At 41.4% G+C, this 15,263-nt stretch overlaps 1 protein-coding gene across 1 annotated transcript in view; it reads right to left on the reverse strand.

Annotated features, from left to right (window-relative positions):
• The window catches only part of LOC124031248 (testis-expressed protein 264-like), a 128,477-nt gene that overhangs the window by 4,046 nt on the left and 109,168 nt on the right, over nucleotides 1–15,263 (reverse strand). Inside the window, exon 3 of the mRNA XM_046342300.1 lies at nucleotides 8,830–9,022. Within this exon, the coding sequence (XP_046198256.1) occupies nucleotides 8,830–9,022 (193 nt within the window). The remainder of the gene's footprint in view (nucleotides 1–8,829; nucleotides 9,023–15,263) is intronic.

Here is a 15,263-nt window from a genome sequence, read left to right on the forward strand (position 1 = left end):
CTGCCTATTGTGACTGCAATTAGCACTGTCATCTCAATTAGGCCCCAGCTCTGTGGTCATTGTGCAGAAATGGACAGGCTGAAAATAGGCACACAAATGAGACCTTTTCAGCATTGATTACTGTAAGAAAGAGACAAAGAAAGCATTCTACAGGACACCAGTCAGTCACCTCTATCATGTGATCTCATTATGTAAGTCCATGAATCCAAAGCATGTGCATCATGCTATTGTGACAGGTGTGTGATGTAGGAGATCACCCCAGGTTATGTATAGGCTATTGCTTTCACATTGGATTTACATATTTAGCCTGTAAAAAAGTGGGCAATGTTTATATGATCCTCTTACAACAGGCCCATTTTTACCACATTCTTGCCAGCATACACCTTTATACCTCCTGTTTGCATGCCGGAGACGAGTGGTAGTAGTGGTGTGCAGATGTGGGTGAGCTCTATTTTAATAAATCCATTGAGAATATATACCATCAAAATGAAATCAATGACTTATTTGTTTATTCAGATCCTAAGAAACACAATAATAAATTGTATTTTCAAAAGAATAGCATATATTTTTGTTTAATTAGGTCTATGTTATGGGTCTGTGTTGCCATGGAGTTTAGAGCATAGTGTGTGCCAATGCCGCCTCAGCATTATGGCTGCCTTTCATACTAAGCCATAGGCAGAACCTAACCTAAATGATTACTAGGTCATTAGGCGGACATAAAAATGTCAGCTTTGATATCGGCGATACCTTTCAGATAGGAAAAGGCGGGAAAAGGTTAACGGTATGGTAAAGTTGGCAGAAAAACGTCTTGGTAGAGTCACCTACATTGACGAACCAGCAAAAGGTTCTCTCTTTGTATGGAATCATCTTCCAACAGCCTTGGAGAGGTTAATTCATTAAGGAACAATGGAGGATTAATCTCCTGTCAGTGTCCCTGGAGGGTAACAGGACACCCTGGTCCAGCCTCTCCTCTCCCCTGCTGGGTTCACACCCCAAACAAATGCCATCTACACATCACACTGAGTTATGGGCCATCTTATCACAGGGGACCACAGTGCAATAAACACACATGGTCTCTGAGCCCCTCACACAAGTCCCACATCCTTCAGATCTGGCCATCTCTCACCAAGCTCATTATCAGGTCCAGTGTATCTGAGCCTGTCTGTAATATGCAGAGAGACCATGTCTATATGAGAGGTGTTCTGACTCTGGGGTTATTTACGGCATATTAATAAGCTGACAAACATCCCATTTACCAGCCAGCAAGTCCATACACAGCAAACCCATCATTTCTAAAAAGGGCATATTGGGCAGTGATATTCATTATGCCTGAGTTTTTCTATGAAAGGGGTAAACCTAAGCCTTCTCAATGAGAGGGAGAAGATGATTATCAGTGGGTCCATGGAGGTATTATATATGTGTTGTATTTGACCATTCTCAGGCTGTAGTACTGGCGAATGGCAGGTAGAGTGGTTATGTTCTACCAGTTGCTGAACTAAGAAATAATTGGTCTATTTAGTATACCCCCCAGGAAGACCCTTCCAACAAAACTTGACTTCTTTCACCCACAAACACCTGGAAATAAGTCATGACAAAGCTCTCAAATTGAAGCAGATCATGCTTTGGAAAGTGTTTTAGATAACATTTGCCTATATTAGTTGCTAAATTGGGCCAACTGTGATTATTAGATATGGAATCAAGGTCTTGTTCTTAAAATGGTTTCAGATCGAAGAGATTTAAAGAGAGGAAAAGAGAGGAGAAGAGAGGAGAGGAAACAAGAGGAGGGTTTAAAGAGTAACTTTCAGGATTCTGGTCGCCATTTTGACTATTTTCTAGCTCTTTTTGCCCCTAGCGGTTCAACTCTACCATTGAAATTGTGATGTAGAGGCACTTTGAGAAGGTGCCTCTATGTCCTCTCAAGGGAGGGGTTCGGCATGAAATACACTCCCTTCTAGATGTGCTGGTTAGTACCACCTCCAAGCTTACTATAAAAGCAGGTGACAGCATGCCTTATTTGGCAATGGTCTTGGTAAGTGGAGTTTGTCAATATGTGACCAACCAGCTCAAATTGGTCTGATGTAGCAAAATGGTAAAGTAATTCTGTTTTGAAAGTTGATAAACTTGTAAACTCACCTTTGAGAAAATGGCCTTTGAATGTGTTGATACCCAGTGAAGAGTTCTTCTTTGCCTACACCCATTCAGCATTGTTCACATTCTCCACCCATCTCGTTTCGCTCTTGGAGCGTTCAGAGCGCACACTTGACACTCTGGCCGATGATTTGTGAACCTCTGGATAACATGACAACAGCCTAACCAGCCCTGCTGGCAACAATGTCATTACGCTATTTTGCCAAAATTTACTGACACCAGTCAAATTCAATGAGTGTTGTGTGTTTGTAAATTCATCAGTTATTATTCGCTCTGGCATACTCAGACTGAATTTACGAACGCACCCAAAATGGTTACTTGCATAGTGGAGTCTTTTGTTAAGACATGTATCTTGCTAGCTAGGTAAAAAAATGAACTTATCTAGGTAAACAATGTGTAAGATCACACACGTCACGTAATGTTAGCTAGCGAGCCAGCCAGCTAATGTTAGCTAGTTAAACAACAATGAACATAGTGCCAAATCATGTCATTACTAACCTGCATGAATCTGCTGGGAGCTAACCAACCAGGTCTAATGTTAGCTAGCTAACATTAGGTTCTAACTAGCCAAGCAAATGGCTCTGGGATACGAATAATAACATCATACATGTAACGTTAGCTAGGGAGCCAGCCAGTTAAAGTTAACTAGCCAACAGTACACTTTAGCTTAAGACATGTAGCTAGCTAGCTAGGTAAACAATGAACCTAGCTCGGTAAACAACGTGTAAGATCATACAAGTCACGTAACGTTAACTAGTTAAACAACAATGAGCATTGTGCCAACTCAAGATGTTACTACGCCTCGCATGAATCTGCTGGTAGTGGTAGCTAACCAACCAGGTATAATGTTAGCTAGCTAACATTAGGCTCTAACTAGTCAAGCAAATGGCTCAGAGATACGAATAATAACATCATACACGTAACGCTAGATAGCGAGCCAGTCAGCTAACGTTAGCTAGCTAGCTAACAGTACGCTTTAGCTTGAAATTAAACCACTTTGTCAAAATTAGAAATATGTCATATCTGAAAACGTAGCTAGCTAGACTATCTTACATCAACATGCACGATGGACATGTCTCCCTGTCACGGATGCCATGCCATGGTTGCCCTTAGTTTGAAGATGTAATCCGTAGACAGGTGTTTTCGCCATCTCTTTAGCAATCATACTATAATTCCACTGATTTCAAAACTTGATCCTCCAGAAAGTGGAGATCAACATGTATGCAGCTTCACTACACACTGCATGTTTTTTTTAAAGTCACGTTCGACAGGATTACCAACACAGACTTACCAGCTCAAATAGACAGAAGCCCTTTATATGGAAGACCAATCGGAACCCCTCTCTCGGCATGTCCAGCCCACTCATTGTCTCAGCCAATCATGGCTAGTGGGAAAGTTGCTGACCAACTAGACTCGTAATTTAACAATTGTATTCTTATTTACAGATGGCATACAAGTTTGTTATTAAGGCACATGAAAGTTTGCATGTTCCAGAAGGAATTTCTGTCAAAAAATACTTTGTGATAAAAAAAAGAGTTTACATTGAAATGGCTCTCCTGTGAAGTAGTGATCCACGACAAATGCCTAGTTTCTTGAAACGAGTCACATATATTTTGCATGATGCTTCCTTGACTTGACTACTGACACTTCACAAAATTCTAAAGGCAATAAGGCACATTAACACATATGACCAAATTCTATGTTTTTGCTTACCGTTTCATACACATCTATGTGCTTTTACAAAGAAAACAAACCATGTAGGCTATGAGGATCATACTTTTAGATTCATAGCTACCTCTATCATAACACGAAATAGATGATAATGGTAGTTATGTCAATTCATTGTATTTTTCCCCAACCACTATGCCTGATTGGTGGCGCAGTCTGCTAAGACAGTTCAACGGTTGTGAATTCTAACACCACATGGGGTAGATATATTTATTTTTCAAATCCTTTATTTACAATATTCATCCCATGCCCACACACTTCTAATTCTGAAAAGTGATAGCATAAGTGTGAGTGGGCTTGCCCTGGTAGTAGTTGTAGGTTTCATATCGTACCCAAGACCAATCTGTGAGTTCATTTTAACCATTGGAAAAAGAGCGACTGCATAAATACTGCAATGCGGATTCCCAACACAATACCGCAATAAATGTGAATTCACATTTCAAAGATTTTTCTTGTGCCGCATAGGGGATTCAAATCTACAGCGCAAGTTTCCTGATGCACGTAGTTTTATTATCAGAGCATGCCAGTGGATGTCTGGTAACTATACATTAGTGAGAAAGTGTTGGGATCAGGAACAACTACATTTATCCACCCCCAAAATAATAGTTATGAGCAATTCCCCCCACCCACAACTTCAACATTTGAAGGGGTTGGACAAAGGCTAAATAAGAGGTTGAGAGTTACACTATAAAGAAGGAGAGCAGGAGATAATTAGAGAGACAAGACTGAGGCAGCTGGGAGTTTGGAGAGGAGGGGTTATAACAACACAATCATATGTAGGCCTAATTGTATAACAATCACACAGAACATGTAGCAATTGTTGTGTAATTACACAGCAATTATAAATAAATTACATTCAGTAGGACTAAATTATACTGAAGCCATTTATGTAATACTGGGTAATGATGATGTCATATAGACCCAGACCCCAGTTCAGCACAACAAGCTCTATGAGAACAGACTATTGTTCATCAAGGACAGATGAAGCTTATTTGGTGCTCTTCACTGCATGATCCCATAGTTTTGAAATTGGAGCTAGGAATAGGAGGAAAATGTAATGTTCCATAACTACCCTCGACATAGGGAATATTATCTCCTGAGTTTGTACTCCAAAATGAAACACCCAGTCGGGCTAGCAATTTCTCACAATCCAGCATCTGTGAATAAGCATGCACAGTCTTTTCACGCCTTGGTCATTGTATTTTGTGTTTTTGTTATATGTTTGGGTAGGCCAGGGTGTGACATGGGTTTATATGTTGTGTTTCGTATTGGGGTTTGTATTATTTGGGATCGCGGCTGATTTAGGGGTGTGGTATAGGTTTGGCTGCCTGAGGCGATTCTCAATTAGAGTCAGGTGCTTATTGTTGTCTCTGATTGGGAGCCGTATTTAGGTAGCCTGAGTTCGCTTTGTATTTTGTGGGTGTTTGTTCCTGTCTCTGTGTAGTGTTCACCAGATAGGCTGTAATTAGTTTCACGTTACGTTCTGTTGTTTTTGTATTCAGTTATTTCATGTACCGCGATTCAGTTCATTAAAGTCATGAGTAACCTACACGCTGCATTTCAGTCCGACTCTCTTCATTCAACAGACGAACGCCGTTACAAGTCTGCAATGTTCACGGTGTTAAAATAAATGCCTTACTGGCGCAATGAAACGAATGAAGGACATGCAAAAGCACATCCTCCTCACACGGGCACACTTGGTGAAACAGGTCCCCTGAGGTACAGTAGTAAGACCTGCAGAGAATACTAATCATCTCATTGGGGTGGCAGGTAGCCTAGTGGTTAGAGCGTTGGGCCAGTAACAAAAAGGTGGCTAGATCGAATCCCAGAGCTGACAAGGTAAATATCTGTCATTCTGCCCCTGAACAAGGCAATTAACCCACTGTTCCTAGGCTGTCATTGTAAATAATTAATTTGTTATTAATTGACTTGCCTAGTTAAATAAATAAATAACAATTGACAGAGAACTTTTTTTTTAAACACCTATTGTTTCTACTTGTATCCTTATTTATGTCCCTTGGGATTTATGAAATAAGCAGTTATTTACATAGCAGTGATCGTCAGATCTTCATCATATGTAAAGAGCACATGATTTGTATTGACATTTCTCTAGAGGGACGTTGAGCACACAGTAATGCAGTGATGTGTGTACAGTACAGTACAAGTACAGCCACCCCTCAAGCCCACCCATGCAAGGCAGTATGTTTGAGTCATAGGCTGGCCACACACAGGAAGGTCTGTTTGGAGTTTGATTTCCAGGGCTGGTCTGTCAGACACAGGAAGGTCTGTGTGGAGTTTGATTTCCAGGGCTGGTCTGTCAGACACAGGAAGGTCTGTTTGGAGTTTGATTTCCAGGGCTGGTCTATCGGACACAGGAATGTCTGTTTGGAGTTTGATTTCCAGGGCTGGTCTGTAAGACACAGGAAGGTCTGTGTGAAGTTTGATTTCCAGGGCTGGTCTGTCAGACACAGGAAGGTCTGTTTGGAGTTTGATTTCCAGGGCTGGTCTGTCAGACACAGGAAGGTCTGTGTGAAGTTTGATTTCCAGGGCTGGTCTGTCAGACACAGGAAGGTCTGTGTGAAGTTTGATTTCCAGGGCTGGTCTATCAGACACAGGAAGGTCTGTTTGGAGTTTGATTTCCAGGGCTGGTCTATCGGACACAGGAAGGTCTGTGTGAAGTTTGATTTCCAGGGCTGGTCTGTCAGACACAGGAAGGTCTGTGTGAAGTTTGATTTCCAGGGCTGGTCTATCAGACACAGGAAGGTTTGTGTGAAGTTTGATTTCCAGGGCTGGTCTATCAGACACAGGAAGGTCTGTGTGAAGTTTGATTTCCAGGGCTGGTCTATCAGACACAGGAAGGTCTGTGTGAAGTTTGATTTCCAGGGCTGGTCTATCAGACACAGGAAGGTCTGTGTGAAGTTTGATTTCCAGGGCTGGTCTATCAGACACAGGAAGGTCTGTGTGAAGTTTGATTTCCAGGGCTGGTCTGTCAGACACAGGAAGGTCTGTGTGAAGTTTGATTTCCAGGGCTGGTCTATCAGACACAGGAAGGTCTGTGTGAAGTTTGATTTCCAGGGCTGGTCTGTCAGACACAGGAAGGTCTGTGTGAAGTTTGATTTCCAGGGCTGGTCTATCAGACACAGGAAGGTCTGTGTGGAGTTTGATTTCCAGGGCTGGTCTATCAGACACAGGAAGGTCTGTGTGGAGTTTGATTTCCAGGGCTGGTCTATCAGACACAGGAAGGTCTGTGTGAAGTTTGATTTCCAGGGCTGGTCTATCAGACACAGGAAGGTCTGTGTGGAGTTTGATTTCTAGGGCTGGTCTGTCAGACACAGGAAGGTCTGTGTGAAGTTTGATTTCCAGGGCTGGTCTATCAGACACAGGAAGGTCTGTGTGGAGTTTGATTTCTAGGGCTGGTCTGTCAGACACAGCTCAGCACCACTGATTGAGCCGTCTCTCATTATGAGAACAAACAACAAGCCAGTCTGGATCTCTCTCTAAAGAAGAGGATGCATTTCTGCTTTACTGGTGAATCCAGAGTGATTATTATCCCAAATATAGGAGCATAATGTTTAGCATCTGTAAACCACCCCCCAAAACACACACACACACACACACACACACACACACACACACACACACACACACACACACACACACACACACACACACACACACACACACACACACACACACACACACACACACACACACACACACACACACACACACCTTCTGTGTTACAGAACTGTGCTGACCCACTGTGTAAACTAATTGATATAGAAAGTGCATGCTTCAACAAGATCTGCTGGGGGATTGACAGATGGATTATTGAAGTAACTTAGATTTAGCGTTTAAGTGAAAAATCCTCATGTCATGTCGTCACTACACAGTACACCAGACAAACTCCCACACCACCAGAAGTCCACACTATTTGACTGGGCCAAGCAAAGAGAGAAAGAAAAAGAGAGAAAGAGCGAGAGCGAGGTGAAGAGAGATGAGGGGGCAGGGAGAGAGAGAGGTAAAGGAGGAAAGAGAGAGGGAGAGTAAACTCAGAGAAAACTATCAGTGAACTGAACTCAGTTGGGTTTTCTGAAGTCTGTTGATTGAACAAATCCAAAATATTTAGTCATCCACATATTCAATTATACCAATGAACACCATTTTGTCTCAATTCTGGGGGGGGGGGGGTACTGTCTATGTCATCATCAACAGACTGGCACTGCACTCCTCAGTGACTGATGGCAGAGACTAAACATGGTAATCAGTTCTGAACACACCCAGACATCATTACATGAATGGACAGAACAAAGGAAAGACAATAACCCCCATAATACAGGGCATCTGATAAACGAAAGGGGTGTACTTTATGAAGAAGAACGATTAGAGACACAGCCTCTGTGAGCCCTTGTTTCCTCATACCCTCTGTGTCTCCTCTTCTCAGACCAGCCATCTCAGTCTATACCTACACCTCCAGCCCACACAGCCTTATCCACACACACACACACACACACACACACACACACACACACACACACACACACACACACACACACACACACACACACACACACACACACACACACACACACACACACACACACACACACACACACACACACACACACCACTGCCCCAGTATTTGTGCAAAGACAAAGTCAATATCACCGCTGTGCTAACCTAAAGGCCCTGTCAAGTTTAAGAGAGTAATGGCGGGTCTAAAAAAACACCTCACTTGAAGAAACATACTCACAGTGACAGAACAATTCCAGGGGCTGTTGGGTGGGATAAACACGGTGGGGCACAAAATACCTGCAGGCTCATCCTGGCTGTCTGGTGGTTCTTTATATCTCACACACAGCCGCACCTTTGGATAGACTAGAGCAGTAGAGCTAAATCTCTACTGCTGGTCAATGTCAGTGGTTGTATGGAAGGAAGAGGGGCTTAGAGTACCTGAAATATCCGTCCCTCTGGCCTGGTCCAAGGACTCCTCTGTCACCGGTGTCTTGGCCGCTGTCTGTGTGACGAGCTCGGGCACAACGAAACCAGTGTGGTGGAAGCCGCTCTGGGAGGACAGCGGAGCAATGTAGTGCGTTAGGTCCCCTGTATTGATCTCAATGAATGGCCAGGCATGGAGTTGCCTCTCCTGTGGGTGAGAGAGAGCGAGACAGAGAAAGAGAGTTCAAACTGCATGTTTGATTCTCATTGGCAAGAGGCAGTCTATTTTGTCAGATCTGCCCTCTAATCCTGAGCTTTTCTAAGGCTCAGCCGTTCTGTATCCAAAAAGCACTTATCTCAACAATGTAGGGTGAGTTATTCTAAAGAAAGACTACGTCCTTCTCTAAAGACAGCTGCTGTTGACCAGAAAGATTTGTCAGCTTGACCATGTACCACATCACTAAGCCCTGCATTTCTCCCATAACAATAAACAGAGCTGTGAACCATTAAACTGATTTTAAGCTAATTTCTCTCCTCTCCCACTCTAGAGTGCAACACAAAACAGTCCTTAAAGAGACTCTTTCCAGAGGTATAAGATTGCCCCCTGCTTTAAACCTTTACTTCACTCTCTGCTCATTAATGTTTAAAGCTAGGCAGTTTGCTTATCCAGCACACCCTGATTGGAACAAGGCTGTGTGAGAGATGAGCGCACATGCATGCACACACACAAACACTACATTTAATGAGCCAATCTCTTTTGTCTGGAACAAAGACATCAGCCATTTTTTTTTTTATTAAAGGACTAATAAAACAAAAAAACAAGTTTCACAGCATCAATATGCTGTATAACCTCATTCACTGTGGTGAGGTAGTCAACATGAGGATTGATATATACTGATATTCCACAAGCACTATGATCCATACTGTATAGCAGCATATATTGACCTTTGATGGAGGATAAGTCTCAGCAAATGGAATCATCCTTAGAGCAGGGGCAAATTGCTGCCTTAGAGGGACAACCTCTAGACACAAATAGAAGAACTTTACCCTTCCAAAGAAAGCAGCACATTAGGTTTCTCAAGCCAACCTGTTTTGTTGTCCTTGAATTCCAAAAACCCAATGATCACCATGTTTCTGCAGGTTTAAAATGAGAGCCGTTAGCTTCTCACATTCCCACTACTGCTACATCGGGGCTCAACTATACTGTTATGTGAAAGAGTCCATTCCAATGAGAAGCTATGCGTGTTATGCAGATGGGCAGAAGGCATCAGACAAGAAGAGAAGATCAGAGAGGAGCGACATGATGAAACCCTCCCATTGTGCTGACATAACACTATTATACTGTATACAGTATGTATGGTGCGTGAATAGGAATTCATGGCATGTGCGATATGTTCCTCCACATGCGAGGCATTAACATTCCATTTATATAGTCACTTTCCTAGGGTGGAGGGAGGCAGATGTGTGATGAAAGAGGGGAGTTTCTACATTTAATTCCAAAACGCTATATATCAATTTTCATACGTATTAATACATTCACTTTTTTTGTTTAAAGAACTTCTAAAACAGCTTGGTGTGTTTTTTAAGTATCTAATTATGGCATGGGGTTGTTTATCGACAGACATGTATTTGTTTGAAACCTACCACTAGATGGTTTCATTTCAGAGATAAACAATCACATTTCAATTTATATCCACCTCACTCCTTTTGTGACCACGGGGCAGTATTTTCATTTCTGGAAAAAAAAACGCTACCGTAGTAAATGGGATATTTTGTCAGGACAAGATGCTAGAATATGCATATAATTAACAGCTTAGGATAGAAAATACTGTAAAGTTTACAAAACTGTAAAAATATTGTCTGTGAGTATAACAGAACTGATGTTGCAGGCTAAAGCCTGAGAAAAATCCAATCCGGAAGTGACTCATCTTTTGAAAGCGCTGTGTTCCAATGGGTCCATATTGAGCAGTGAATGGGCTATCAACCAGATTACTCTTTCTCCGTATTCCCGAAGGTGTCTACAGTTTGTGACGTAGTTTTACGCATTTATGTTGAAGAATAACCGTAGGCGGCCACATTGCGCAAGTGGTCACCTGATGCTCCCAGAGAGATTCTTGCGTAAAATACAGAGGTAGCCATTACTCCAGTCGGTCCTACTGAAAAACAAATTGTCGAAATGGATATATTATTGAATAGATATTTGAAAAACACCTTGAGGATCGATTATAAACAACATTTGCCATGTTTCTGTCGATATTATGGAGCTAATTTGGAATATTTTTCGCCGTTTTCGTGACTGCAATTTCTGGGCGCCTACAAAAATAATATTTTTGGAAAAAAGAAAAGATTTGCTATCTAACTGGGAGTCTCGTGAGTGAAAACATCCGAAGCTCAAAGGTAAACGATTTAATTTGATTTATTTTCTGATTTCCGTGACCAAGTTACCTGCTGCTAGCTGGACAAAATGCTATGCTAGGCTATCGATAAACTTACACAAATGCTTGTCTAGCTTTGGCTGTAAAGCATATTTTGAAAATCTGAGATGACAGGGTGTTAACAAAAGGCTAAGCTGTGTCTCAATATATTTCACTTGGGATTTTCATGAATAGGAATATTTTCTAGGAATATTTATGTCTGTTGCGTTATGCTAATTACTGTCAGTCGATGATTACGCTCCCTCATGTGGGATGGGGAGTCACTAGAGGTTAAAGAAAAAAGTAGTTTTAAAAAGGTTTTACACAGTCAAATGTGACAAATAATACAATTTGTAATAAGGAACTGTACAAATGATAAAATATTGTTATAAAAAATAAATGTAACAAATATATATTCAAGAGATGTAGGCAGTGGGTTGTGGAGGTGTGCTGTCCCTTCACTTTAGGAGACAAGAGGGAGAGAGAGGGATGAAGGAGAGGGCTGGTGATACATTTTTGTTATTGGGCGAGAGTGGCAGTGTGAACGAGGGGATTGATTGGTTTAAATTAGGGATGCATGATATTTCGGTGAACATATTGGAATCGGCCGATATTAGCTAAAATACCAACATCGGTATTGACCGATGTCTATTTTAACGACGATGTGCAAAACCGATGTCAAAGCTGACATGCATACCTATATAACGTAGGTACATGGCGTAATGACGCCACGTAAAATGTTGCCCTACACGTGCAATACAGCATTCATAACCTAGCCCACAATGTCTCCTGTGTGGATCGAGCAGTCAACAAATCGAATTTCATTTGAAAGAACATTTCAGCGAGACAACTCAAAGACGAAATCCGTTAAAGCCAAGATAATGGAATTCATTACCCTTGACAATCAACTGTTCTCTGTCGTGGGTGATGTTGGCTTTCACCGACTGGTTAAGCACTGGTACACACTAGCAAGTGCGCTATTTTTCAGATGTTGACCTACCAGAGTTACACAGTAGTAGCATCACTGCTATTAGCTTCAAGATATACATACTATGGAATGCCGTTTGAGCCTTTGCGTGTCAAAGAAGATACAGTAGCACTGTCAAAGATGTACAAAAAAGTCTGCAAACAAGCAAATACCGGCCACGAACGATGTGTTTACAATACCGCATTGGTAATAAAGCCTCATTTGTTCAACCACAACTTCTGGGGTAGCTAGCTAGCTTTAGACCAGTAGAAACTGCAGTCATTTTCATTATTCCTAGCAATGATTTAGGAATCCTTGTGAGTAAGTATATTATCTAGGTTGCCACTTATTGTTCGCCTATTGAAATTGAACTTCAGTTCCTGAAAATAACTAGCTAGCCAACTACTTAACCCTGTTGCCCAAAGATAACGGTATAACCAGCCAGCTAGCTTAATCTGGCAGGCTCGACTGGCATACTTTTATTAAAGTCCACTATTGTGGCTAATCCTTATTGTGGATAGCTTCACATAGATGGGTCCGACCACCATTAATCAAATAAGAACTGTCTTATAAATGAGGGTTATTTTAGATGATGACACCAAGCTATATAGTTAGCTAGCTAACGATATAGCTACTGAAACAGATGTCCTTTTGCTATGTTTTTGGGGAAGAACATTGTTTGCATCCATGAGCTAACAAGCTTTAAAAAATAATGTCCAGCACTGTGGGTGCGCGAGACAACTTTACCAGCATCAATGAATCATTGTAACATAAAATACAAGTGAGTGTAATTAATGTGTAATAACTACATAAGAAATGAATGAATGTGTTAAATTATTGTGTGACGTGCAGTCATATTCAGGTCCTGATTGGTCAACAAGCTTATTCCACACATCAAATAGGGCTATCTACTGGTCATTGTTTTCTTTTTTGACAAGCAAAGACCCAAACGGCGTTCCATAGAAATCCTGGTTGAGAATTAAACGACTGAACAAATGAACAACGAAACAGCACAGTAATAAGTAAGTGAAAGAAATAGGTTTTGATTATGTTTTACTGGTAATGGGGACATACGTAAATTGCCACCAAAATAACTCTTTGGTCATTGTGGTGTGTGTAACCTTTATTTAACTAGGCAAGTCAGTTAATAACAAATTATTATTTACAATGACGGCCTACCTTAGACGACGCTGGGCCAATTGTGCGCCGCCCTATGGGACTCCCAAACACAGTGGGAACATTTTGCGGCCTTTTAATCATTCTAGTACAGTTAAACAGTTAACACACACACGGACGCAGCTGTACAGCTCAACAGCTAATTGAAACACAAACAAAGCCAGTCACTGAAACACACACGGGAGAAGCCAGTCACTGAAACACAGCAGAGAAGCCAGTCACTGTAAAATACTTGGGGATACAGTGAATTATGTTGATTACAATCTGATGGCATAATAATTTGACTCAACAAGTGATTATTTCCTGTGAATATAACCGGTAGAGAAGAATTTGCCACTATTGCAGGAGGTAATGGTTTGCTGAGACTCTGTTACAAATCGAGCAGAGCCCGGTTATTGTCAAGCGGCTATTTAAAGCCTGATATGAATTACAGTCCATCTCACAAAAGTAGAAGTCAATCAAAAATCAAGGTGAATACAAATAAGGATGAATTACATTGGTTTACCAATGGCAGGAACCAACACAGAGCAGAGGTGATTTGTAAAGGCATTTCGCAAATGTCACTACAAATCCTCTCTCAAGGCACCAATAGTGTTCAAATTATAGGGCATATTTTCTGGACATATCAGGACTTCCTGTAGTGTCTGTGTGTCGGTGTTGTTGTGACTGATAAAGATGACATGAAAGCTGAGAGACATCTTCTATTGAGAAAGTAATTAACCTCCTAGACCTCCACAGCTTCAGGACACAACAGACGATCACACTACCACACACACGCCTTAATGGATGAACAGCTCATTAGAGAGAGAGAGAGAGAGAGAGAGAGAGAGAGAGAGAGAGAGAGAGAGAGAGAGAGACTGTGGATGGAAACGTGGTTTATGCTAGTAAAGTCATACCGTATACAGTTTTTTTATCATGATAGCTGTGATGGAAACAGGAAGTTTCGGTACAATTTTATAAACAGATAATATGTTCGTTCGACATAGTGGGATCTGTCGTTCCACCCTTGAACAAGGCAGTTAACACACTATTACCCGGTAGGCTGTCATTGTAAATAAGAATTTGTTCTTAACTGACTTGGCTAGTTAAATAAAAGGTTAAATAAATAGTGGAGGGTCACATAACTTGCTATTGATGACATTTCTATATTTCTCAGTGTTTTATAATGAGTTGCTTATTAGTCTATGCACTGAGTATATAAAACAATGACCTTTGTTTCTGCTGCTCCATTCTATAGACTCAAATCTGCTCTTTCCATGACAGGCTGATGAGGTGCATCCAGGTGAAAGCTATGATCCCTTATTGATGTCACCTGTTAAATCCACTTCAAATCAGTGTAGATGAAGGGGAGGAGACAGGTTAATATTAGGAAGGTGTTCCTAATGTTTGGTATACTCAGTGTATATCCATGTGTGCCCTATGCTGCCCCACATCTCTGATTCTCTGCTGGGCGTACAACATCAAGTGTGCCTAAAAGGCCACATTATGGTTATGGATGTGTTTCTTCCTGTCATTTAGACAATGACTAGCCCAGTTAGCTCTAGTGTATGCTAACTTGCTACCTAGAAACTTCACTAACAGTAAATGCTACTTTATAGCCTTTTAGCTATTTTACACAGAATTCTACATTTTTAAGAGAGAGTTTTTCAATTGGCATTTCTCCCCCTGTTTTCAGTCACAGGTGGGGACAGGATTAGGTGCGAGCAGTGGAGGTGGTGGGCTCATTTTACTGGGGATAACTTTATGTGACCTACAGGGACAAATTAGAATTGTGCAATAGCAGAGCATAAGTGAGTTGCCACATCAATGTTACACTGAGTTCACATGTTCTCAGCTATCCACTTTGTTTGAATGATTATTAAGGGTATATGGGAGGGGCACAGCTATCCACT

The sequence above is a fragment of the Oncorhynchus gorbuscha genome, linkage group LG03 (assembly GCF_021184085.1).
Source record: "Oncorhynchus gorbuscha isolate QuinsamMale2020 ecotype Even-year linkage group LG03, OgorEven_v1.0, whole genome shotgun sequence".
NCBI classification, from domain to species: Eukaryota; Metazoa; Chordata; class Actinopteri; order Salmoniformes; family Salmonidae; genus Oncorhynchus; species Oncorhynchus gorbuscha.